The 24,694-nt window shown below is 64.1% G+C and overlaps 3 protein-coding genes across 3 annotated transcripts; 1 reads left to right on the top strand and 2 right to left on the bottom strand.

Moving 5' to 3' along the window:
- Positions 1-4,733: 4,733 nt before the first annotated feature.
- GLI1 (GLI family zinc finger 1) lies at positions 4,734-14,388 on the top strand. The gene is made up of 11 exons (XM_030259299.4): positions 4,734-4,880; positions 4,985-5,062; positions 5,255-5,450; positions 5,636-5,786; positions 6,537-6,638; positions 6,739-6,879; positions 8,012-8,161; positions 9,741-9,905; positions 10,208-10,456; positions 10,767-11,040; positions 11,640-14,388. Exons 1-11 carry the CDS (start codon positions 4,784-4,786, stop codon positions 13,865-13,867), a joined length of 3,831 nt encoding a protein of 1,276 aa, XP_030115159.4. The 5' UTR covers positions 4,734-4,783; the 3' UTR covers positions 13,868-14,388.
- A 314-nt stretch (positions 14,389-14,702) lies between these two features.
- On the bottom strand, positions 14,703-19,151 carry PRPH (peripherin). Its single transcript, XM_030259469.4, has 9 exons — positions 18,720-19,151; positions 18,049-18,109; positions 17,475-17,570; positions 17,221-17,382; positions 17,025-17,150; positions 16,720-16,940; positions 16,321-16,370; positions 16,100-16,176; positions 14,703-16,026 (listed from the first exon to the last, which is right to left on the bottom strand). Exons 1-9 carry the CDS (start codon positions 19,061-19,063, stop codon positions 15,985-15,987), a joined length of 1,179 nt encoding a protein of 392 aa, XP_030115329.3. The 5' UTR covers positions 19,064-19,151; the 3' UTR covers positions 14,703-15,984.
- Positions 19,152-20,190: 1,039 nt separating this feature from the next.
- Positions 20,191-23,816, bottom strand: LOC115490530 (tubulin alpha-1C chain). Its single transcript, XM_030259454.4, has 4 exons — positions 23,773-23,816; positions 22,269-22,491; positions 22,038-22,186; positions 20,191-21,220 (listed from the first exon to the last, which is right to left on the bottom strand). The coding sequence occupies exons 1-4, from the start codon at positions 23,773-23,775 to the stop codon at positions 20,246-20,248; spliced, it is 1,350 nt and encodes a 449-aa protein (XP_030115314.1). The 5' UTR covers positions 23,776-23,816; the 3' UTR covers positions 20,191-20,245.
- Between the last annotated feature and the right edge of the window lie 878 nt (positions 23,817-24,694).

Below are 24,694 nucleotides of genomic sequence, written 5' to 3'. Positions count from 1 at the left end.
GTCAGGGGAAGCAGTTCCCAGCTCGGCCTGAGCTCCTGGGGCTCCAAAGGCGTTTGTTCCGTGGGGAATCTGCAGCTCTTTGCTCGGCTGTGCAGCAGGAGGGAGGATGGGAGCGACCCTGCCAGCCCTGCCCTGGTGGCAGCCGGGATGTCCCCACGGTCCCGGACTGCTGCTGCCACCAGCAGATCCCTGCCAGGCAGGAGATTTACAGCCCAGGTTTAGGTTCGGGTTAAGGTTGGGTGGGTTGGGGGTGTTGGGGTGCCTGTGGTGGGCTCAGGGGTTTGCCCACCCCAGTGCAGACCCTGTCTCTCCTGATACAGGGGTGCTCGGGGATCTCCTGTGGTGTGTTCCTGTCACACCACCCCACCCTTCCCTCTGTCTGCCTGTTCTCTCTGCTCCTCCCTGAGTGAGGATTTGGGGTGACCGGGCCCCCCATCAGGTGTTGCAGCTCCCCACACTGTGCACATCCCACACGTGTGTGAGACACGAGCACAGGGACACGCATCCCTGTGTCCCTGCCTTCCCAGGGGCTGCCTCGGCCTCCCTCCCTCCTTCCACCATCCCAGCTCCACCTCCCAGCAGGTTTGGGATGTCTCTGCTCCCACCATCCACCAGTTTTGGGGTGTCTCTGCTCCCACCACTCCTCGATTTTGGGGTGTCTCTGCTCCCACCTCCCACCAGTTTTGGGATGTCTCTGCTCCCACCATCCATCAGGTTTGGGGTGTCTCTGCTCCCACTGCTCCTCAATTCTGTGGTGCCTCTGCTCCCACCACCTCTTGATTTTGAGGTGTCTCTGCTCCCACCACTCCTCGATTTTGGGGTTTCTCTGCTCTCATCTCCCACCAGTTTGGGATGTCTCTGCTCCCACCATCCACCAGTTTTGGAGTGTCTCTACTCCCACCACTCCTCGATTTTGGGGTGTCTCTGCTCCCACCACCCACCAGCATCACCATCCTGACATCATCCCCAAAAACCACTCCCCCGTGAACCCAAATCCCGCCGCACACATGCAGACACGCAGAAAACACGTGTGTTCACACGGGCGCTGACAGCAGCGCGGCTGCCCCACGCACGCAGCCCCCCGAGCCCCCCCGGCCCCCCACGCCGGGGGCTGTGCCGGCGGCTGATGGATCGTGCCACACACAGCTCGGCGCGGTGGGATCGGGGCTAATCCGGCCCTGCATCACATTCCGGGGGGTTAACCCTGCCGGGGCCGGGGGCACCGGGACCCCCGGGCACCCCCGGGCACCCCCGGGCACCCCCGGGGGCTGGGTGGGGTGGGAGCCGCCCCGCTGCACCCACTGTGGGCTGGGAGGGAGTGGGAGCGTTCTCAGTGTCCGTGGGAGCAGGAGGTGTGGGGGGGGTCTGCAGTGTCGTGGGGTGCTCGAGTGGGGGGGTCTGTCCCGTCCAGGGTGCGGTGGGGAGCTGCGGTGGGGGTCTGCCCCATGGTGGGGTGCTGGAGGGGGGGATTGCAGCCTTTTCCTCCCCCTCCTCCTCCTCTTCCGTCCTCCCGGGGTTGTCAGCGCCCACGTCGGTCTCCCACCTTCCCCCAGCTCTGCCCCAGCACCCCTGGGGGTCACATCCCACCGTCCCACCCCCCGAGTCCCTCCGTCCCCTTTCCCTCTCTGCCTTCCCCTCCATCTCCTCCCCTCTCCCCCCGGCCCCGTTCCCCAGTATCCTCAGGAAACTGGAGCCAGATGACAGATTTTCGATGTGTTTGCAGGAAATAAAAGGCGAGGAGCTTGGGGGGGAGGGGGCGGCCAGCCCGGACCCCCTCCCGCGCCCGTTTCGGCGTCTGGAGCCGGTCCCGCTCCGAGCGCTCCCGCCGCTGGCTGCGCTCCTGGTTTTCTTGGCACAGAGGAGCAGGAATGTGTTTCAGTTTGAGTTTCTTGGCAGGAGGAGAGCGAGGGAAGATTCCCCTCATCCCGCCTGCGCCTGGCTCTCAAATTTATGCCCAAAGGCTGCGACTTGGGTGGGCCGCGGCGGTGTGCGGCCGGCGGGGGAGGCGAGCGCGGCGGTGGGCGAGCCGCCGGCTGGTTCCCATTGCTCGCCGTGCTTCCCATCGCTTCCCATCGCTTCCATCGCTTCCATCGCTTCCATCGGCCCCCTCCAGCCCCCTCGGCCCGGGGGGTCACCGTGCTTTGGGGAGCCCCTGCGGACCCCGCGGGTTGGGGAGAGCATCCTGCGGCTCGGAGCGGTGGTTTTGGTTTTGCTGTTGTGCAGCCGCCCCTTGTCGTGGGCTGGTGCTCTGAGGATGTGGGGATTGGGGAAATGCCACCTGGCACCACCTAGCACCCATCTAGCACCCACCTGGCACCCACCTGGCACCCACCTGGCACCCACCCTGCCAGGCTGGGCCTGCTCATCAAACCCCTCCTCTCTTCCCCCAGTGCTGCCTCAGCACAGCGGGACCCTCGCTGGGGCCCAGAGCCCCCCAAGGGTGGCACAGGGGGTGCTGGAGGGGCAGAAAAGGGGCACAGCCCCGGGCAGGGAGGGGGTTCAGAGCCCCCCAGGACTGGCACAGGGGGTGCTGGAGGGGCAGAAAAGGGGGCACAACCCCGGGCAGGGAGGGGGTTCAGAGCCCCCCAGGGCTGGCACAGGGGGTGCTGGAGGGGCAGAAAAGGGGGCACAGCCCCAGGCTGAGGTGGGGACAGTGTGAGCTGGGCTGTACCCGCGTGTGCAGTGACACCTTGGGCACACGGGTGGAAGGCTGGAAATGTCCCAGGCCAGGTTGGAGGGGGCTTGGAGCCACCTGGGTGAGCAGAAGGTGTCTCTGATGTGTCCCGGGCCTGCTGTGGCTGTCCCCGTGCCGTGGGTGCTCCCGTGGCCGTACCTGTGCTCTGGAGCTGCACAAGGTCCTTGCAGGTGTGTGAAGCTGCCCAGGGCAGGGGGACAGGCTGGAGGTCACCAGGACAACGGGGGTCTCAGGTGATGGTTGTGGGGAGGGGGAAGTGGGGCTTTGCTGAGCCCCAACCCCCATCACCTCCCAGGTGCACATTTGTCAGGTTATGCTCTTCTCTGACCCAGAGGGATGTTTGAAAACCTTTTATTCCATTTTCAGCCTCACGTGAAGCGTGAGACAATACAGATGTTATAATTCACAGCATCGCAATCAGAAGCTATTTCTTAATTACAATGCACGATAAACGTTTCTGGGCTTATAATGAGTTTTCAAGCATTTGAAACTTGTTTCTAGTTTTATTTCTCTTTTAACAATGTTTGTCTTATGTTATTTCAAAGTTAATATTTTTTTATCTAAAAGTTTGTATGTAGATGCACCTTATTTGAGTTTTTTGTCAGGTTTTGAGCATTTTTCATCTAAACACGTGCACCTCTGGTGAGTTGGATCCCACATCCCTGTTTGCATTTGTGTTGCACACACACCTGAGCAGCAGCGTGCACAGAGGGCCGGGTGGCCAGGGTCACCCCATAACCCCACAGAATTTAGGGGAAGGGCTTGCAAACCTGCTTATCCTGGCAGGGTGAGGGCAGGGCGAGGTTTCCCCGGGGCTGATCCCCAAATTCTGCTGCGAGGCCCAGGCCCAGGGGCCAGGTGAGAGCCCCCTTCTCTGCCCTCTGCCCCCCGCTTCCTCCTCGTCTCTCTGTCCCCTTTCCCCCCCAGTTCCACCACCTTCCTGGGCAGCCCCCTCCCCTCTGCCTGCCCCGCTGCCCCCCCTCCATTCTTCCTGCCTGACACTCTCACAAAGCCCCTGGACGAGCTTTCAAAGGGGCAACTCATGCGGAAGAATTGCTGCCCCCCGAGCCCCCCCGGCTCCAAAGGCAGCCCCGCGCTTTTCCCAGCGGGGTGAGGGGCTCCCGCTCCCCCAGACCCCTTGTTTGGGGCGACTCCCCGCCTTTCAAAGGGGGAAGGAGCCCTTGTTCCCAGTGCCACCCAGTCTGTGGTGGCTTCTCCTGCTCCTGTCCTTGGTGTCAGCCCTCGGGGTCTCGGGGCAGGACAGGGACCGGGGGTGGGAATGGATGGGCGCAGGATGGTGGCCCTAAGTGGAGATGGAGTTGGGGGACAGGACAAGGGCTGTGAGTGGGAGCGGAGTGGGGGGACAGGATGGTGACCCGGGCTTTGGGGTGGATTTGGGGCAGAATCGTGGCCCCGTGTGGGGGTGGGAGCAGGCTCAGAGCAGGACCCCACAGGCGGGGATCGACGGTGGGCTGGGCTGAGCCCCATGGCAGGGGCGCGATGCGTGGGTGGGACAGGGCAGGGTGGGGACCCGCGGGCAGGGTGGGGACCCACGGGCAAGGCAGGGCTGGGTGGGACCTGCAAATGCTGGAGAATCCCTGGGAAGGGAGGAGCAGGGAGCCAGTTCTGGTCCTTGGCCCGGGAATGGTTCCGGCTGTGCTTCGCTTTTCCATTTCATAGAATCCCAGAATCCCGGGATGGTTTGGGTTTGAAGGAACCTTAAAATCACTTTCCGACACCTCACTATAGGCAAGGACACCTTCCACTATCCCAGGTGGCTCCAAGCCCCGTCCAACCTGACCTTGGACACTTCCAGGGTTCCAGGGGCGGCCACAGCTTCTCTGGGCACCTGTGCCAGGGCATCCTCACCCTCACGGGGAGGAATTTCTTCCCGAAATCCCCAAATCTCCCGATTTCAGGTTCGCTCCAGCCCCGCCCATGGGGGTCCCGCGTGCTGCGGCGCCCCCTGGCGGCCAAACCCAACCTCCCCTCCCCCCCCAGGACCCCCAGGACCCCCCGTGCCGCCCCCCGGGCCCCCCGTGCCGCCCCCCGATGTGCCCCTGAGACACCCCCGGGCCCCACCGCGACATGTTCGACCCCGCGGGACCCCAGGCCACCGGCTACAGCGAGCACTGCTGCCTGCACCCACCCCACGGGCCAGCCCCCGCCACCCCGGGACCGCCAGGTGGGTCATGGTGGGGGCTCCAGGATCCGGATCCACCCCCCGAGCTCAGGGGTGTTCCGGGGGTCCCTGTCCCACACCCAACTCACCTCTCCTCCTTCCTCCAGGACTTGATTTCCCCGTGTGCCATCAGCCCGGACACCGCGGGTATGGGCTGGCACCAGGAGCTGACCACCCTGCTGATGGTGAGTTTTGGGGTGCCGTGGGGCAGGAGGGATTCCGTAGAGGGGGTTAAGCACCTCTCTGTTCCAAATCCAAAGTGAACTGGCGTGCTCGGGGCGCTCCTGCAGCCTCCAAACACCAGGCGTGTGTCCTTGGGGTGTCCCCGGCACCCCTGGACCTCGCTGAGGGCAGTGCCCCCCGCTCTGCCCCCCCAGGCTCCCGCTTCTCCACGCCCCGTGGTGCAGGAAAGCTGGGCAAAAAGCGGGCACTGTCCATCTCCCCTCTGTCCGACTCCAGCATCGACCTGCAGACCGTGATCCGCACCTCCCCCAACTCCCTGGTGGCCTTCATCAACTCCCGCTGTGCCTCCGCCGGCGGCTCCTACGGTCACCTGTCCATCAGCACCATCAGGTGGGCACCTGCCCTCAGCCCCCTGGCACCCGGCAGCCTGGCAGGGAGCTGAGTGCCCGTTCCCACCTTGGGGAGTGCTGGGAGAGCCGGGAGCAGGGTGGGGAGGGGATGATGGGGATCCCTGGCTGGCAGAGCTCGCTCCTGTCTCCTGATAGTGTCACTGCTGGTCCCTCTGCTCCCCACAGCCCGTCCCTGGGGTACCAGAGCCCGCCCGGGCAGCAGAAGGGCCAAGGCCACCTGTACACGCCTCCCCCACCCTGCAGCTCCCACGAGCTGCCCACGCGGCCGGGGCTGCTGCAGCAGGCACCCACCCGTGGGGCCCTGAAACACTGCCAGGTACGGGGCACCCCTGGGAGGGGGAGCCCGGGGGGCTGGGGGGCTGTGTGAGAGGGATCTGTGTGACCTGGGGGGCTGTGTGAGAGGGATTTGTGTGACCTGGGGGGCTGTGTGAGAGGGATTTGTGTGACAGGGATCCCTGGGAGGGGGATCTATGTGAGTGTGATCTGTGTGAGAGGGATCTGTGTGAGCTGTGGGGCTGTGTGAGAAGGATTTGTGCGACAGGGATCCCTGTGAGAGGGATCTGTGTGAGCTGTGGGTCTCTGTGACAGAGATTTGTATGACAGGGATCCCTGTGAGAGGGATCTGTGTGAGTGTGATCAGTGTGAGAGGGATCCCTGGGAGTTGTGGGTCTGTGTGAGAGGGATTTGTGTAACAGGGATCCCTGTGAGAGGGATTTGTGTGAGCTGTGGGGCTGTGTGAGAGGGATCCCTGTGAGTGGGGTTCCATGTAAGTGGAGATCCCTGTGATTTGGGTTCCATGTGAGTGGAGATCTCTGTGATTTGGGTTCCATGTGAGTGGAGATCTGTGTGAGTGGGGTCCCATGTACACGGGGATCTGTGTGAGTGGGGTCCCATGTACACGGGGATCTGTGTGAGTGGGGTCCCATGTACATGGGGGTCTGTGTGAGTGGGGTCCCATGTACATGGGGATCTGTGTGAGCCGTGTCCATGTGAGCTGTGCATCCATGTGAGTCGTGTTCCGGTGCCCATCTCCCTGCTCACTGCTTCCCACTCCCCTGCCCGGCAGCAGCTGAAGCTGGAGTGGAGCCTGAGCAGCCCCCTGAGTGCCAAATTCCCAGAGGAGCGATCTGAGGGTGACATCTCCAGCCCAGCATCCACAGGCACCCAGGTACATCCCAGGCCATCAGATCCCCTCTCCCATCCCCCCAGTCCCACACCAGTCCCGTGGGGTCACGCCTGGGCGTGCTCAGCTGTCCTGCCCCCCCCAGGACCCCTTGCTGGGCATGCTGGATGTTCGGGAAGAGCTGGAGAAGGAGGATGGCAAACCCGAGTGTGAGGCTGTGTATGAGACCAACTGCTACTGGGACGGCTGTGCCAAGGAGTTCGACACACAGGAGCAGCTGGTGCACGTGAGTCAGGGGCTGCCAAGCTGTTGCCACCCCAAAATCTGCCCCCAGGCTGCTGGGCAGCATCCCCCTGGGTCAGCCCGTGATCCTCCTCCAGGTCCCACCACCCTCCCTGGGAACTCACCATGATGCTGGAAGTTCCCTCCTGGGAAGGGAGGGATGTGCATCCCCCAGTTCTCCTCAGCCACTGGTGCTTCCAGACTCCCTCCTTTGCTCCAGCTTTCCTTCCTCCAAGTGTCCTGTGTCTCCCTGAACATCCTTTGGACTCCCTTGGCCCCTCTGGCTGCTCTTGGACCTCCCAGAGTATCCCTCAAACATCCCCTGCATTCTCTGCCTCCTCAAACACCACCTGACCTGTCCTCCCCCAAACTCTGGTGTCTTCACCTGCCATCCCAGTCCCTCTGTGTCCCTTTCTCCCACCCCAGTCTGCCCATGCCCCTTTCTCCCACCCCAATCTCTCCTTTATCCCTTTCTCCCACCCCAATCTCTCCTGTCCCTTTTTCCCATCCCAGTCTCTCCTGTATCCCTTTCTCCCATCCCAATCTCTCCTTTATCCCTTTTTCCCATCCCAATCTCTCCTTTATCCCTTTTTCCCATCCCAATCTCTCCTTTATCCCTTTCTCCCATCCCAATCTCTCCTGTCCCTTTCTCCCACCCCAGTCTCTCCTGTCCCTTTCTCCCATCCCAGTCTCTCCTGTGTCCTGTGTCCCTTTCTCCCATCCCAATCTCTCCTTTATCCCTTCTCCCATCCCAATCTCTCCTTTATCCCTTCCTCCTATCCCAATCTCTCCTTTATCCCTTTCTCCCACCCCAATCTCTCCTGTCCCTTTCTGCCATCCCAATCTCTCCTTTATCCTTTTTCCCATCCCAATCTCTCCTTTAATCCCTTTCTCCCACCCCAATCTGTCCATGTCCCTTTCTCCCACCCCAATCTCTCCTGTCCCTTTCTCCCATCCCAATCTCTCCTTTATCCCTTCTCCCACCCCAATCTGTCCATGTCCCTTTCTCCCACCCCAATCTCTCCTGTCCCCTTCTCCCACCCCGACCCCTCCACCCCTTTCCCCCATGCCATCCCTGTACCTCCCCATCCTTGTCCCCCTCCCCAGTGCCCCGTGACGCTGCTCTCCCTCCTCAGCACATCAACAACGAGCACATCCACGGGGAGAAGAAGGAGTTCGTGTGCCACTGGGCCTCGTGCTCGCGGGAGCAGCGGCCCTTCAAGGCTCAGTACATGCTGGTGGTGCACATGCGGCGCCACACGGGCGAGAAGCCCCACAAGTGCACGGTGAGATGCCAAAACCTCCTCCAAAATCCTGGGGCAGCCGGGGCAACCAGGGGGGAGCGTGAGAGGGGGGTCAGGTGTGTCGGATTGTGCTCTTTTTTGATTTAGAGTGGGGTAACTGAGAGGCGTTTTAAAAAGTTTTGTTATATTTTTAGTTTTAGGAGAATTAGAACACGTTATAATTCACACCATCGCAATCAGAAGCTGATTATTTCTTAATTATAATACACTATAAGCATTTATTGGTCTATCAGCTTTTACTACACCATACTACAAATACTTTAAAACTAATCATCTAAAATTACCCCTCCTAAATGCTCCTACAATGCATCTTTCATAGTTCTATTTCTCCAAAGTATCCAGTCTTATTTACAAGACCACCCTTTAAAACTTAATTTCTAGTTTCATTTCTCTCTCAACAATGTCCGTCCCATTCCGTGACATTTCTAAATCAACATTTCCTATCTCAAAGTTCCCATACAAATACCCACTATATGAACCTTCTGCCAAGCTTTAAGAATTTTCTACAAATCCATTTCCCATGCCAGCGTAGCACTGGAGCCCGGGTGGCAGCAGGGGGTGGGCACAGGTGGGCACAGGCGTGGGGCTCATGGAATGTTTTGGGTTAGAGGCACCTCAAAGCTCATCCCATCCCACCCCCTGCCACGGACAGGGGCACCTCCCACTGTCCCAGGCTGCTCCAAACCCTGTCCAGCCTGGCCTTGGGCACTGCCAGGGATCCAGGGGCAGCCCCAGCTGCTCTGGGCACCTGTGCCAGGGCTGCCCACCCTCCCAGGGAGGAATTTCTTCCCAACATCCCATCTAAACCCAGAGCCGCACGGCCCCAGCGCTGCTTTGGGATAGTGGAATGTGTTCCTGAATTAAAGCAGGATGGGGAGTGGGTGCTGCTGTCAGTGCCAGTTTGGGCTTCCCCCGTGGGGACGCTCTGAGGGGCTGCCAGGGACAGGGACAGCGGGAGGTGGCACGGGGCAGCCCCGGGGTGAAGGCTGTGCCACGGTGGGAGGAGGGGCTGAGCGGGGCAGTGTGCTGGGAGGGGAGATGTGAGTCCCTGGCAGATGTGCCAGGGCCGTGGGATGGCATGGGACGACGTGGGGTGACACGGGATGACGTGGGACAATGAGGGATGATGTGGCACGACGCGGGATGACGTGGGATGGCGTGGGACGACATGGGACAATGAGGGATGACATGGGGTGATGTGGGATGACATGGGACAATGAGGGATGACGTGGGACGACATGGGATGATATGGGACGACGTGGGACGATGCGGGACGATGTGGGATGACGTGGGACAATGAGGGATGGCGTGGGACGACATGGGATGAGGTGGGATGATATGGGATGATGGGGGACGATGTGGGATGGCGTGGGATGGCGTGGGACAACGTGGGGTGACGTGGGATGACGTGGGACAACGTGTGATGACGCGGGATGACGTGGGACGACGTGGGATGATGTGGGATGACGTGGGACAATGTGGGATGATGCGGGATGATGTGGGATGACGTGGTCCAAGTCCTGGTGACAGCGTGTGACACGTCCCACCTGCTCTGGCGCAGTTTGAGGGATGTAACAAGGCCTATTCCCGCCTGGAGAACCTCAAGACCCACCTGCGCTCGCACACGGGGGAGAAACCCTACGTGTGTGAGCACGAGGGCTGCAACAAAGCCTTCTCCAACGCCTCCGACCGCGCCAAGCACCAAAACCGCACCCACTCCAACGAGGTACGGCCCCAGCAGGGTTCCCCGGGAGCTCCCGGATCATTCCCATCCTCTGACAACTCCCCAACCCCCTCTTTTCCTCTATAAATATCTCCCTCAGCGCCAGCGTTCCCCCTGGGGTCCCTTTACTCGTCTCTCTCCTTCTGCCTTCCCGAGCTCGCTGTGCGCCCTCCACGGGGACTCACCCGCTCTAATGCCACCCTCAGCCCTCTCCAGAGGGTGCCAAGGGGGCTTTAATTGTGGGGAGGGGGCTGCAGTTGTGGCTGACAGCCTCCCTCCTCCGTGCCCGCCGTTTCCCGGGGCAGAAGCCGTACGTGTGCAAGATTCCGGGCTGCACCAAGCGCTACACCGACCCCAGCTCCCTGCGGAAACACGTCAAGACCGTGCACGGCCCCGACGCCCACGTCACCAAAAAGCACCGAGGGGACGTGGGGCCGGGCCGGGCACTGCCCACCCCCAGTGCCCCCCCGGAGATGAAGCAGGAGAAGGATGCAAACGGCCCCGGAGAGGCTCGCAAGGACGATGGGAAACTCCTGGTGCCTGAGCTGGCCTTGGTGAGGACGGAGGGAGGGAGGGTTTGGTGCTGGGAGGGCATCCCCAAGTGATAGGACAGGAGAAAACGGCCTCAAGCTGTTCCAGGGTTGGATATTAGGGAAAATTTCTTTGTTGTCAGGCACTGGAATGGGCTGCCCTATGGAATCACTGTCCTAAAAACTCCGGGATGTGGCATTTGGGGACGTGGTTTAGCGGTGAACATGGCAGCATTGGGTTAACAGCTGGGCTCTGTGATCTCAGAGGGTTTTCCAACCTTCATGGTGATTCCAAGTGTGTCCCCTTTGCTTGGCCATGCTCTGCTCTCCCCAGAAGCCGCAGCCCAGCCCGGGTGGGCAGTCCTCGTGCAGCAGTGACCACTCGCCCCTGGGCAGCACCACCAACAACGACAGCGGCGTGGAGATGGCAGGAAACGCCGGCGGCAGCTACGAGGACCTGTCCACTCTGGAGGACGTGGTGGAGCCCATGGGCACCTCGGGGCTCATGGCCCTCCACAAACTGGAAAACCTTCGCATCGACAAGCTGAAGCAGCTGAGGAAACCGGCGGCTTCCAAGGGCCTGAACCTGCCACCCATCCCCGGAGCCGGTGAGATCGGGGTGCCTCTCCCCGTGGGTTGGGGGGCCTGGCCCGTGGGAAGTGTGTGCAGAGGTCTGGTGGGCAGCCTGAGGTTTCCACGCCTTGCTGGTGTTGGACCCCAAAATCTGGGGAAACATTAGAGCCCTAAAGGGGTTCCAGGAGAACTGGAGAGGGATTTTGGACATGGGCCTGGAGTGCCAGGACAAGGCAGAATGGCTTCACGTTGGAAAGGAGGGCAGGGTTAGGTGGGATATTGGAAGGAATTCTTCCCTGCGAGCGTGGGGAGGCCCTGGCAGGGGTGCCCAGAGAAGCTGGGGCTGCCCCATCCCTGGAAACATCCAAGGCCAGGCTGGGGCAACCTGCTCTAGTGGAAAGTGTCCCTGCCCATGGGGCATGGGTGGTCTTCAGGATCCCTCCTGAGCCAAACCATCCCACAATTCCATGATTTTTCCAACCTAATGAAGCTTCTGCTCATCTGTTGCCACCTGCTCCCTGTGCTCGCGGGCTCCAACCATGGCACAGCCACGTCCCAGCTCTGGAGGTGGCTCCTGTCCCTGCTGTGAAACGCCAGGCGGTGTCCCGGGGTAACTCCTCCTTCTGTCCCTCAGGCCTGCCCGGGGAGGTGCCCGGTGTCCCGGTGCCACCCGCGGCCTCGCACCGGCGCATCGCCGAGCTGTCGGCGGCAGAGCTGGGCTTGGCGGCCCTGGGCGAGCGCCGGAGCAGCGGCACCAGCACCGTCAGCTCTGCCTACACCGTCAGCCGCCGCTCGTCCCTGGTGTCACCCTACCTGGCCGGGCCGTGCCCAGGCGGCGATGCCGGCGCTGTGCCCAGTGGGCCGTGCCCGGTGGACGGTTACAATCCCGCCTCTCCGGACGTGTCGCGGCGCTCCAGCGATGCCGGTGTGTGCGGGGGGCTGCCGGGGGTGGGCAGCCTCACCCCGGCCCAGCGGTACCGCCTCAAGGCCAAGTACGCCGCGGCCACGGGCGGCCCCCCGCCCACCCCGCTGCCCGCCGTGGAGCGGGTGGCTCCCGGTGCCCACAGCGGCGTGCCCGCTGCCTACCCCGCGCCCGCCGGGCCTCGCTGCATCGCCAACGGCTCCTTGAGAAGGCACGGCTCCAAGGAGCACCCCGGCTACCCGGGCGGCGGCCCTGCCCACCTGGTGCCCCGGCACGGCGTGAGACGGGCGAGCGACCCTGCCCGGACGGTGGCCAAGCCTCCGGCCGTGCCCAGGGTGCAGCGGTTCAAGAGCGTGGGGAACGTGAGCGTGCCAGGCGCGGGCAGGGTGGCACTGCAGCCCCTGGGCGGCTCCGAGGCCAACCTGCAGCGCCACGGCTTCTCCCCACGCCCCCCCAGCATCACCGAGAACGTCTTCCTGGAGAGCATGGGGGGTCCCGGCCCCGAGTCCGGCCTGCTGGACATGGATCAGTACCTGAGCTACCCCGAGGAAAGCTTCCCGTGCCAGGGCAGCGGCGTGGAGCTCCAGGGTGGCATCTACGATGCTCAGAGGACCATGGTGGGGACACACGGGGACATGGAGGAGGGGCTGCTGCAGCCCGAGTTCTCCCTCCCGCAGTGCCAGATGAACCAGCGCTTCCCCAGTTTGCCTGCTGGGAACGGGGCTGTGCCGGAGCCCTGGGCTGGATCCCCCCAGGGCGCGCTGGGGATGAGCTCCAGGCAAAGTGCGGCTGCTGCAGCTCCCGCCGCGCCCGGGCCGCACTGTCCCCACCAAAACATCGAGTACCCCCATCCCAGCGCCTGCGGGCAGCACCCCAAACTGGTCAGCTCATGCCAGGACCAAGAATTTCCCGGGGGGCATCGCTTTAACCGGCTCCAGATCAAATCCGAGCAGCGGTACCCAGCGCCCAGCCCAGCGCTCGCTCCCTGCCCCGCTGCCAAGCTGGCCGCGCCCTCAGCGGCCCCCGCTGCCTTCGGCCACGCCGTGGACGTGGGGCCGGGTGGGTACCCCCCCGCAGGACCCGCACCGGGTGGGTACATGGGCATGGCCAGCCCGGGCACCCGCAGAGCCCCGACCCCCACCCTGCAGAGCAAAGAGGCGATGGTCCGGAGCTACGTGGAGGCGCAGCAGGCGCTGATGTGGGGGGAGCAGCCCCCCGCCAAGGGGAGCGTGGCAGGCGTGGGGCTGGGCAGCGAGCCCGGGCAGTGCCAGGCCATGCCAGCCCCGCCCTACCTCAGCCCCAGGTACTGCACTTACCAACCCAAAGCGGATCATCTGCAGAGCCTGGCGGAGCCCCAGCACCTCCTGAGCCCCCCCTGCTTCAACCCCGAGATGATCCCGCACCCTCCGGGTGGCCCGAAACCACCGGGTCACCAACCCAGCCCGAGCTACCCGGGCAGCCTGGCACAGCCGGGCCATGGCTATGAGGGGGTGGACACCGGTGCCCGCCGCCTGCCACGCTTGCCCCACGCCCGCCCCGTGTCCGAGGGGCCCGGGAGCCTCCCCCTGTACTACCCGGGGCAGGGCCCCCATGGGCAGGGGGGCAAAGGTGGGCACAAGCTGCTGTGCCAGGGGGCAGCGAGCTGCGGGGGCAGCGGGCACTACGGCGCGGAGGGACTCAAGGGCACCTCCTGCTACTACCTGGACTCGGGGGAGCAGGTGGCCAACAGCCTGGACTCGCTGGACCTGGAGAACACGCACCTTGACTTCGCTGCCATTGTGGAGGACGTGGAGACCCCCCCGGCACTGCCCGGACCCCCCAGCCCGGCCGGGGGGCTCCTGCTGCCCTCCTCTGGGGGTGCCAACATGGCAGTGGGGGACATGAGCTCCATGCTGAGCACCTTGGCAGGGGAGAGCCACTTCCTCAACTCGCTGTCCTAACGGGGGGTACCTGCCCTCAGGTGGGCACCTCTGTGCCCTTGGGGGTCGCGGAGTGTTGGGCAGAGGTGGGAATCCTTCTCACAGCCGGGTTGGTGCCTGGGGGGACGTGGGGAACACCCCTGGAGCCCCCCGTTCTGCAGCCTCTGAGCATCAGCCTGGTTCGGGAGGGGTCCCAGGCACAGCCCCGACCCTCCCGGTGGCTCCGGCGTGGGGAACTGGTTTTACTGGGCCCTCACCGCGGTGCCTCGGAGCGTGTCCCGCTCGCCCCGCTCGGGACAAAGCGCCCCCGCGCAGCCTGAACCCCGAAACCAAAGAGCCCCCCGCCCCAAATCCCAGTCTGGCAGGACTGCAAGCGCCCCCAGCCCTGCTCCAGGGGGGATCCCCCACGGGTGGGCCGGGGGGTGCCTGTACATAGTGTTCATCCCTGTCTGTCTGTCTGTCTGTCTGTCCCCCCGAACCCCCTGTCCGTGAGAGCAGCAGCGGTGCCGCCCCCTCCCCTCATTAAACCCTTTCTCAGGGGACTGGGACTGTGTGTTTGTCACCCCTGCCGGGGCTTTGTCACCCTGCCGGGGCTTTGTCACCCTGCCGGGCCTTTGTCACCCTGCCGGGGCTTTGTCACCCTGCCGGGGGCTCCCGCCTTGATCCCGTCCTGGGGAGGGCCATTCCTTGGTCCGCTGTGACCAAAACCGCCTGGCACAGCTTCCCCTCCCTCACAAAATAATGCTATTCATTATGCAAAAAATAGGTTAAAATAATCCAGGTTTCATGCGAAAAAAATTAACTAAGATAACGTAATTACTCATGAAAAAAAAAAAACAAAAACAAAAACCCAGCTTAAAAGAATGCAATTTTACATTATTTTGTTTGTGTAATTAATGGTGCAAAAATTGCATAAAATAACTCAATTAATTATGCAAAAATTCCATGAAATTATGGAATTTTAAATAATTTGCTATAACACAACAATGCAAGAAAGTACTTCACACAATTGAAAAAATAGTTAAAATGCAATAATGCAGCATTTGCTTAAAATAAGGCAATTATGTGTGCAAGATTTGTTTAAATAACGCAATTGTGCGTAATCTGCTTAAAATAATTCAATCAGCGGTGCAAAAAAAATGCTGAAAATAATGAAATAATGCAAAAATTTGCTTAAAATAGCAAAACTAATAAGCAAATCTTGCATTAAGGCAGTTTTGAATAATTTGGTTGAACGCAATTAATCATGCAAAGAAAAATGCTTAAAATAACTCAATTATAGAAATCAGGGTGTTTCCCCGCACACCCAGAGGCTCGTCATGGTGTAATTAACCCATAATTAATCCGGAATTAACACGGAATTAATCCGCGGCAGCGCTCGGGACGGGCGGGTGGCGCCCTCTGGTGGTCCCGGTAAGGACCGAGCGCGGCTCTCCCGGTACGGACCGAGCGCGGCGCTCCCGGTACGGAACGAGCGCGGCTCTCCCGGTACGGACCGAGCGCGGCGCTCCCGGTAAGGACCGAGCGCGGCTCTCCCGGTAAGGACCGAGCGCGGCTCTCCCGGAGGTGCCGCCCCGGTCCTGCGATGCTCCGGCAGCACCGATCCGTCTCCGGACGGAGACTCCGTGGGCCTGGAGCCCTCCGGGATACCGGGCGTGCCCGTCGGTCCTCCGGAAGTCGCGGGGTCCCGGGAGGCAGCGGGAGCCCCGGGGATTCGGAGGGTTCAGGGGACTGAGGCTCCTTCCCCGTGGCAGTGACACCACAGGGGACAGCGCTCGGGTGCCACCGGAGCCGCCAGCCCCGGTGCAGCCGGTGCCAGCTCTGGTGGCAGGAGGGAAACCGGGACCCCCTCGGCCCCGGGGCAGCGTGGGGAACACTCGATATTAAATCCAGCTGGGGTTGTGTTGGGAGAATAATCAATAGGCAATAAATAGCGATAAATAGTGGGGGGACAAGGCACAGGGACACGCTGCAAAGGCACAGGGACACAGCACAGCGTTGTCCCGTGGGGCTGACAGCAGGAATAGGAATTGGGGCACTCCCAGCCCCCCTGCTCTGCTCCACACCCCACCCAGGACGCAGCAGGGTCTGGCAAAACCCCCACATGGAGTGGGGGCCACCACAGCAGCTCCTCTCTGTCACTTCCCCGCTCGCTCCTTGTGCGACTCTGTCACCACTTGCTGCAAGAGGAGAATTTGGGGATCAATCCCATGGCAGGGTTGGACCGCCCAGACAGGGCACCCCAATTCTCACCTGCCCGTCCCGTGTCTCGATGGTTTTGATGAGCACCATCCTCCGTGCTGGGCTCTCGGCTGGCTGGGGCTCCAGCACTGGGCACAGAGGAGCCATCAGCAGCCTGTGCCCTCCCAGACACCCTGGGCAGGAGCACAGGGACCTGCCCATACCCACACGGGGTCTTTACCCCCAAGGAAAGACCCCCAGACATAGTGGAGGACCCCCAGTTTGTCACTCACCTGAGCTCCTCGTGCTGAAGGAGGGGGTGGGGTGCAGTGGGATGGTGATCCTGGGGGGGAGAGGGGAATGAGGAGGGGCTGGGTCTCCTGGACATTGCCAGTGGCCCTGACCCTTCCACATCCTCGAGTCTGTGAGCCAAATGCCAGCTCAGCTGGGGGCTGTGCCCGTGGGCTGCCAGGCTGGCACCTGGAGCGGAGCTGGGGGCAGCTCCCCCGCCATCCCCCGGCCTTGCCTTTATCTCAGCAGCAAGAAGCTCCCATGGGAACCTCCTGTTTTCCTGTGGGAACAAGGCCTGGAGCTGCCTCCTCCCAGGAAAATCCCACAATAACTGGATGGCTCGAGGCGGGGGACCTTCCCCATCGGCAGAGGGGGCACGCAGCGTGCCAGGCTCCCCTCACCGGCTCTCCTCGCCCTCCAGCAGCTTGCGGTACGTGGCAATCTCGATGTCCAAGGCCATCTTGACATTCAGCAGGTCCTGGTACTCCCGCAGGTGCCGCGCCATCTCCTCCTTCATCTGCTGGATCTCCTGCTCCAGCCTCCCCACCACGTCCTGGTAGTTCCCGATCTCCTCCCCGAACTCATCCTCCATCTCCTGCATCTGCCGCTGCAGCGCCTCGTTCTGCGGGGGGAGAAGGGGCTGCAAAGGGCCGGGGGTGGGGGGGTCTGGTCCTTGCAGCCCCCGGGGACACTCCGCGGCTCTCACCACGCTCTTCAGCCCGTCCACCTCGCAGCTCAGGCTCTGGATCTGCCGGCGGGACTCGTTCATCTCCTGCTTGGCCAGGCGCAGCGCCTCGTGGTTACGGTTTGCTGCGTCCGAGAGGTCGGCGAACTGCGCGGGCAGAGCGAGTCAGGGCTCGGGGAGGGCTCAGCCCCCCAAAATCCCTCCCAGCCCCAGCTACCTTTGACTTGTACCACTCCTCGGCTTCCTGCAGGTTCTTGACGGCGATGCTCTCGTACTGGGTGCGGATCTCCCGCAGCGCAGCCGTCAGCTCCGGTTTGCACGTCTCCACCTCGGCCAGCCCCGCCGGGCTGGGGCCGCTCCCCTCCAGGTCCCGCAGCTCCTGCGTGGGTGCGTGGGCATCGCTCACGTCGTGGCACAAGGACCTGAGCTGTTCCCCCTCCCCTCCCCACCCCATCCCACCCCGGCCTCCACCTCCTCGTGCAGCTTCTTGAGGAAGCCGATCTCGTCCATCAGCAGCTCGACCTTGCGCTCCAGCTCCAGGCGAGACAGCGTGGCGTGGTCCACGTCCTGTGGGAGATGCCGGGATGAGCTGCAGGGCAGCGTGGAGAGGATGAGGTGATCCTGGAGCCCCCCCCGTGCTGGTGGTGGTGGGCACAGGTTCAGCCCCCCCAAACCCTGTTTTTGCCCTGGCATGCGCAGGGCTGACCCAGCATCACCCCAAACTCCTGCTGGAGACACCCACGAGCTGAGGAAGGAGGGAGGGAGGTGTGGAGGGACCCCCGCTTTTGGGGCCAGACTGGGGCTACCAGTGTGCACAGCCCTGGGGTACCAGGGACACAGTGGGTGCTCAGCTCTGGGGGTCCCATCCTGGCCCCCCAGTGAGGTGGGACCCTGCTCCGACTGGTGCCATTCACGCCACCAGCACCTCCGGCGAGCCGAGAATTGGGGTTCCCCAGGGTTATTCCCGGTCCCCTGCACCCACGGATCACCCACGGACCACACACGGATCACGGGCACTGCGTGAGGGGCCCGCGAGTCCCCCCACCTTGCGGAACAGCACCAGACTCTTCTCGGCATCCTCACGCTTCTGTGTCTCGTCCTGCAGCCTGGGGACAGACAGCAAGGGGTGAGAGGGAGGTGGGGGTGGTGCAGACCACCCCCTCCTGTCGCACACACAGCGGAGGCCATGGATGCAGCGTCCCCCAGCGCTCGCAGCAATCCCCTCCCAGTGTCCCCACCCTTGCCCTGCCCCTCCCAGTGCCCCGCCCTTCCGCAGAGCCCACATCTCCCAGTGCCTCCCAGTGCCTCCCAGTGCCCTCCGTGCATCGCGGGGGCCTTTCCCGGGGTCTGCTGAGCGTATCCCCCCCTCCCAGGGCTCTTCCTCCGCGGACATTCACCAGTCCCTACCCCATCCCCATCCCCATCCCGCTGCATCCTCCTGTCCCCATCCTGGTGCAAGTTTCATCCCATCACATTCCTCATGCAGGAGATCCCCCAGTCCCTCTCTGGCACATTCCCCAGTCTCCATCCCGTGCATAACTCATCCCGACACATCCCTGCTTCCCACTGCACTTCATCCATCATCCCAGTTCGTGCCTCATCCCGGTGCATTCCCCGCTCCCCGGCACACCCTCCACTCCCCACCGCTGCATCCCTCATCCCGGCGCATCCCCGGTCCCCATCCCGCCGCCTCCCCCGGCCCCACCGCCGGCCCACCGCTGCCGCAGGGCCGCCAGGTCGGTGGCGAGCCCGTCCCGCTCAGCCTGGAGCCGGTCCCGGTCGCGGCCGAGGCGCTGCAGCCGCTCCCGCAGCCCCCGCAGCTCCCCCTGTACCAGCCCGGTGCGGGGCCCGGTGGCGGCGGCGGCGCGGCCCAGGGCGGCGCGGAGGGTCCCGTTCTGCCGTTCCAGCGCCCGCACCCGCTCCAGGAAAGCGGCGAAACGATCGTTCAGTGCCGCCAGTTCCTCCCGCTCCGCGCCCCGCGCCGCCGCCGCCGCCGCCAACCGCTCCGGGGCCACGGTGAGAGGCGGCGGCATCCCGGGGTCGCGGTCACGGCGGCTCATGGCTGCACCGGGAGGGCGGTGGCTGCCGGTATCGCCTGTTTATAGCGGACAGCGGCTCCGCCCCGCCGGGGGGACCCGGGGGTACGGGGCAGAGAGAGGGGAGGGGTCTCCCGGCCACGGGGAGGATCCGGGGCCGCAGATGTCCCCTCGGGGGGGCGGGGAAAGGGGCTGGGGGTGGTCGGGGACACCCCTCGGGATGAGGGGCAGGCGCTGCTGGGTGTAGGGCTGCAGGCATTCTCCTTCAGGGGGGCTCGGAGACCCCCTTGGGATGCAAGGCGAGGGGCTTGCAGAGGAAGCCAGCAGCACCGGGGGCAAAGGGGAGAGGGTCGGAGGGTGCCCGGGAGACACAGGATCCCCCCACTGCGCTGCATCAGAAGGAGAGACACTCATGGGATCCCCCCCAGGCAGCACGGGGGTGCAGACCCCCCAGCTGGGATGCAGAGAGGGTCTGGGGGCTGCAGGGCTCAGGCAGAGCACCCCTCTGAGCCGGGTCCCATTCTGCACGGGGTGCTCAGCATGCAGGGAGGGGGGACCCTCTCATGTACCCCTCTCCCGTTCTGTCGGGGCCGCGGTGACTCGGCTCGGCGGGAGCGGCCATGCGCGGGGCAGCGCAGGACACCGGGCTCTGCAACCCCCCCGAGCCCCCCCTTTCCGGGCAGCTACGGCCGCGCTTACGGGAAGGAGTCGGTGCCCTGCCCAGAGGCTGTGGGGAGGGTCCCTCCCCCGCCCAGGACCCCCTCCCAGCTCTGCAGAGAACCGCACCGAGAGTGGCTCTGTGCCAGCAGCAGCATGACACCACGTCCAGCCCGTCTGCACCAGGTCTGGGCAGGACACTGGGGACTCTCAGGGGTCCCCCCTCACCTGTAACCCCCAGTGCCAGCAGAACGCTGAGGGGGACATGAGCCCCCCACCCACTGCAGGCAGCCCAGCAGGGCAGTGCCAGCTCATAGCACAGGACCCAGCCAGGGACCCCAACCCCACACAACCCCCCGGCCTCTCCCAGCACAGCCCCTGTGCCAGCTGGCAGCAGGGCCGGGCAGCCAGCCCAGCTGAGTCCCCTCCTCCCCTGGGACGTCCCCCCAGGTCACCCCGAGGCAGATTGTCCCAGCACAATGAAGGAGGCAGCGTTGGGAGGAGGCATTTTAATGAGCGGCAGCACAGTGCAACACCAGAGACAAGGCACTAGTATTCCTCCCCTTCCTCATCGCCCTCGATGCTGTCAGCCCCCACCTCCTCATAATCCTTCTCCAGGGCAGCCATATCCTCACGGGCCTCCGAGAACTCGCCCTCCTCCATGCCCTCCCCCACGTACCAGTGCACGAACGCCCGCTTGGCGTACATCAGGTCAAACTTGTGGTCCAGGCGGGCCCAGGCCTCGGCGATGGCCGTGGTGTTGCTCAGCATGCACACGGCGCGCTGCACCTTGGCCAGGTCGCCCCCGGGCACCACCGTGGGCGGCTGGTAGTTGATGCCCACCTTGAAACCAGTGGGGCACCAGTCCACAAACTGGATGGTGCGCTTGGTCTTGATGGTGGCGATGGCGGCGTTGACATCCTTGGGCACCACGTCCCCGCGGTACAGCAGGCAGCACGCCATGTACTTGCCGTGCCGTGGGTCGCACTTGACCATCTGGTTGGCCGGCTCGAAGCAGGCGTTGGTGATCTCGGCCACCGAGAGCTGCTCGTGATAAGCCTTCTCAGCAGAGATCACCGGGGCGTAGGTGGCCAGCGGGAAGTGGATGCGGGGGTAGGGCACCAGGTTGGTCTGGAATTCCGTCAGGTCGACATTCAGGGCTCCGTCAAAGCGCAGCGAGGCCGTGATGGAGGACACGATCTGGCTGATGAGGCGGTTCAGGTTGGTGTAGGTGGGACGCTCGATGTCCAGGTTGCGGCGGCAGATGTCGTAGATGGCCTCGTTGTCCACCATGAAGGCGCAGTCGGAGTGCTCCAGGGTGGTGTGGGTGGTGAGGATGGAGTTGTAGGGCTCCACCACGGCCGTGGACACCTGCGGGGCCGGGTAGATGGAGAACTCCAGCTTGGACTTCTTGCCGTAGTCGACAGAGAGCCGCTCCATCAGCAGCGAGGTGAAGCCAGAGCCGGTGCCACCGCCAAAGCTGTGGAACACCAGGAAGCCCTGCAGCCCTGTGCACTGGTCAGCCTGCCAGGTGGGAAGAGGAAAACAAGTCCAAACTGTCAGTAATTCTGAACTTCAGCTGCTACTGACTTGCCCAGAAAGGCAAATATTCCTCCCAGTATGGCAAACATTTGTCCCAGGATCTCAGGCCCAGGGAAAGGGACCCCTTTCTGCAGGGATTTGGGGACACTCAGTAGAGACAAGGAGGATCATGTTTATTCCAGACAGAAGTTTCTCCTCACTGAGGCCACATGAGGATAGTATTAGGGTGTTCCAGTACCATGGCAGAAGCCACCAGGGTGGGGAACAAGGTGGCCCTGACCTTACACGTTGGACACCTCAGCTCTTGGGAGACAACCCAGCAGGCTCTGGAAGTCAACCATGGTTTCACCCCCTCTTTTTCCAAGAAGGTGCAGCAGGAACAAGCTCTTATCCCACAAGTGCCCACGGGCAGCCAGCTCAGCCTTTGATGTGCCAGGAGCTCCCAGAGCGGAGCCGCTGGCACAGCAGGTCAGGCCACCCCGGCGCCAGACCCAGCGTGGGAACCAGCGGTTCAAAGAGCTTGGGCAGCCACACCAGTCAAACCAGTGCTGCACCAGCACCCAAACCATCTGTCCTGCCCCCCCTGCCCTGGCCATGGGGCTTCCCACCCTCCTCCCCTTGGCAAGGCTTAGCACTGGGCTAGGACAGGGCCAGCAGGTCCCTAGTGGGACAGCCCCACCCTCTGCCCCAAAGTGCCCATGGGCTGAGAAGGACCTGCCCAGGGACATCCAGAGCTTCCCTTTGTCCCCACATCCCCGCAAGGATGAACCCGCCCCATGAGACCCCACAGGACACCCACCAGCTTGCGGATGCGGTCAAGGACCAGGTCGATGATCTCCTTCCCGATGGTGTAGTGCCCGCGGGCGTAGTTGTTGGCCGCATCCTCCTTGCCCGTGATCAGCTGCTCGGGGTGGAAGAGCTGCCGGTAGGTCCCGGTGCGCACCTCGTCTGCGGGGACAGCCCCGGGCCCCGTTAGCACCCAGCGCCCGCCGCCAGCGCCCGCCCCGCCGGCCGCCCCCCGCGCCCTCACCGATCACCGTGGGCTCCAGGTCCACGAACACGGCCCGGGGCACGTGCTTGCCGGCGCCCGTCTCGCTGAAGAAGGTGTTGAAGGAGTCGTCCCCGCCGCCGATGGTCTTGTCGCTGGGCATCTGCCCGTCGGGCTGGATGCCGTGCTCCAGGCAGTACAGCTCCCAGCAGGCATTGCCGATCTGCACGCCCGCTTGGCCCACGTGGATGGAGATGCACTCGCGCTGTGGGGGCACACGCCACTGGTCACCCCTTTTGTCCCCTCTCTGTGCCACCCCAGCACCCACCGGGCTGGCACCCAGCTGGGAAGGGTCCCTGCCCGAGGCTGGCTGGGGCCAGATCCTGCCTGGGCCCATTGCAGGGAGTGCTCAGTTCTGGGGGTCCCATCCTGCTGCTCCTCACTAGGGACTGAGCGATAACGTGGTGGGCACAGGCTCAGCCCCCCCAAACCCCAGTTGTGCCCTGGCTCGTGCAGGGCTGGCCCAGCATCACCCCAAACTCCTGCTGGAGACACCCAGGAGCTGAGGAGGGAGGGAGGTGTGGACGGACCAGACTGGGGCTACCAGCGTGCACAGCCCTGGGGTACCAGGGACACAGCAGGTCAGCTCTGGGGGTCCCATCCTGACCCCCCATGGAGGTGGGACCCAATATTGGAGTATTGGGGCTCCCCAGGGTTATTCCGGTCCCCACCATCTCCAGTCCCCTCCACCCACGGATCACACACCGGCAGGGACACTTCAGCCCCTTCCCCAGGGGGCTGCTCATCACTTATGGGGCAACCTTGGACCTCACGTGGAGGAACGTGGAACGTTCCTCACCCGTGGAACGTGGAGCCAGTCTCTTCTCCACCGGCCCTTGCACAACCCCGGACTGTCCCGGGCCTGCCGCAGCCCTGAACCGCGGGCAGCCACCTCCACCGGGGCAAGAGCAAACTCTGCTGACCGGGAGGACTTTCCCCGTGGCAGCCGCTCGTGGTTGTGCCCGGGCCACGCTGGAACCTGCCCCGGCTGCCATCGCCCCACTCTGCTGTGACTCATGTCCACGCGTGTCCCAGCGAACAGAGCCAGGAGAGGTTGGCAGTGGGGGTGCCCCCAAACCCTCTCATGTCCTGTTCCTCTCCCGAGGGGTGCTGCGGGGCCGTGTTTAGTACCCGCGTGGGAGCCCAGGACTCGCGGTGCCACTCCCACGCATTTAGCAGGGAGCCCGGGGGGAATCAGCACCCCGGGCAGCGACCCCCGGCTGGGGGAAGCCCCCGATCCGGGGGGACACACGCACCCCCACCTCAAGTCCTACCCAGGCCGAGCAAGAACTCGGCAGCCCCACGGGTCGTCCTGAACTCGCGAGGAACTCCCAACCCCTCCAGCGCACAGCCCCACGTGCTGCTGGGGACATGGGGGGGCCCCGGCACGCAGCCGCCTCTCAGCCCCCGCGCTGCTCGGGGGTCCCGCACTCCCGGGGGGTCCCACCCCGCTCGGTGCCCCCTCGGGGACCCCCCCAGCCCTCACCATGGCCGCTCGCTGCCCGAACTGTTACGGAGCCGTTGAGGAGGGAGGCGGCTCCGCCCCGTGGGGCCCCCCCGTTATACCACAGGGGGCGGGGCTTCATGGGGGCGTGGTCAGGGGGAGGGGCTATCGTGGCTTTGCTCCGCCCCCGGGCCGCGCGGCGCTCCGGCCACGCCCACCCCGCCCCGCCTCGATTCTGATTGGCCGGTTCGAAAGTCGGGGGGGGAGCGTGTGGGCGGTGACGTCAGCGCAGCGGAATGCGGCGGGAGGGAGGCGGGAAGGGGCGGGGAGGGGGCGTGGCCTCGTGTGGAGATGGGCGTGGTCAGGGGCGGGGAAGGGGGCGGGGACAGAGGGGCGGAGGGTTGGGGGTCCCGAGGGCTGGGGGTCCCGAGGGTTGGGGGTGCCGAGGGTTGGGGGTCCCGAGGGCTGGGGGTCCCGAGGGTTGGGGGTCCCGAGGGCTGGGGGTCCCGAGGGTTGGGGGTCCCGAGGGTTGGGGTCCCGAGGGCTGGGGGTGCCGAGGGCTGGGGGTCCCGAGGGCTGGGGGTCCCGAGGGTTGGGGTCCCCGGGGCTGGGGGTCCCCGGGGCTTGGGGGTCCCGGGGGTTGGGGGTCCCGAGGGTGGGGGGTCCCGAGGGTTGGGGTCCCGAGGGTTGGGGTTCGCGAGGGTTGGGGTCCCGAGGGTTGGGGGTCCCGAGGGTTGGGGGTCCCGAGGGTTTGGGGTCCCGAGGGTTGGGGGTCCCGAGGGTTGGGGTCCCGAGGGTTGGGGTCCCGAGGGCTGGGGGTCCCAAGGGTTGGGGTCCCGAGGGTTGGGGGTCCCGAGGGCTGGGAGGGCTTGGCGGGCAGTCAGGGCGCCATTGGGGGGCTCAGAAGGGTCGGAAGGCATTAGGGGCAGCGGGGCCGGGGGAACACTGGTGTGGGGGGGCTTTA

Source organism: Taeniopygia guttata, chromosome 29, assembly GCF_048771995.1.
Source record: "Taeniopygia guttata chromosome 29, bTaeGut7.mat, whole genome shotgun sequence".
Taxonomy (NCBI): Eukaryota; Metazoa; Chordata; class Aves; order Passeriformes; family Estrildidae; genus Taeniopygia; species Taeniopygia guttata.
The sequence above is the reverse complement of the archived record's forward strand: the minus strand, read 5'-3'. Positions and strand labels throughout refer to the sequence as shown.

Coding starts and splice junctions, on each gene's coding strand:
- GLI1 (XM_030259299.4), top strand. CDS start 4,784: ATGTTCGACCCCGCGGGACCCCAGGCCACCGGCTACAGCGAGCACTGC. Junction 4,881..4,984: donor CGCCACCCCGGGACCGCCAG/GTGGGTCATGGT, acceptor TCCTTCCTCCAG/GACTTGATTTCCCCGTGTGC. Junction 5,063..5,254: donor AGCTGACCACCCTGCTGATG/GTGAGTTTTGGG, acceptor CTGCCCCCCCAG/GCTCCCGCTTCTCCACGCCC.
- LOC115490530 (XM_030259454.4), bottom strand. Junction 22,187..22,268: donor CCTGGAGCCCACGGTGATCG/GTGAGGGCGCGG, acceptor CTGTCCCCGCAG/ACGAGGTGCGCACCGGGACC. Junction 21,221..22,037: donor TTGACCGCATCCGCAAGCTG/GTGGGTGTCCTG, acceptor CCCACCTGGCAG/GCTGACCAGTGCACAGGGCT.
- PRPH (XM_030259469.4), bottom strand. CDS start 19,063: ATGAGCCGCCGTGACCGCGACCCCGGGATGCCGCCGCCTCTCACCGTG. Junction 17,151..17,220: donor AGGAGTGGTACAAGTCAAAG/GTAGCTGGGGCT, acceptor CTGCCCGCGCAG/TTCGCCGACCTCTCGGACGC. Junction 16,941..17,024: donor TGGACGGGCTGAAGAGCGTG/GTGAGAGCCGCG, acceptor CTCCCCCCGCAG/AACGAGGCGCTGCAGCGGCA.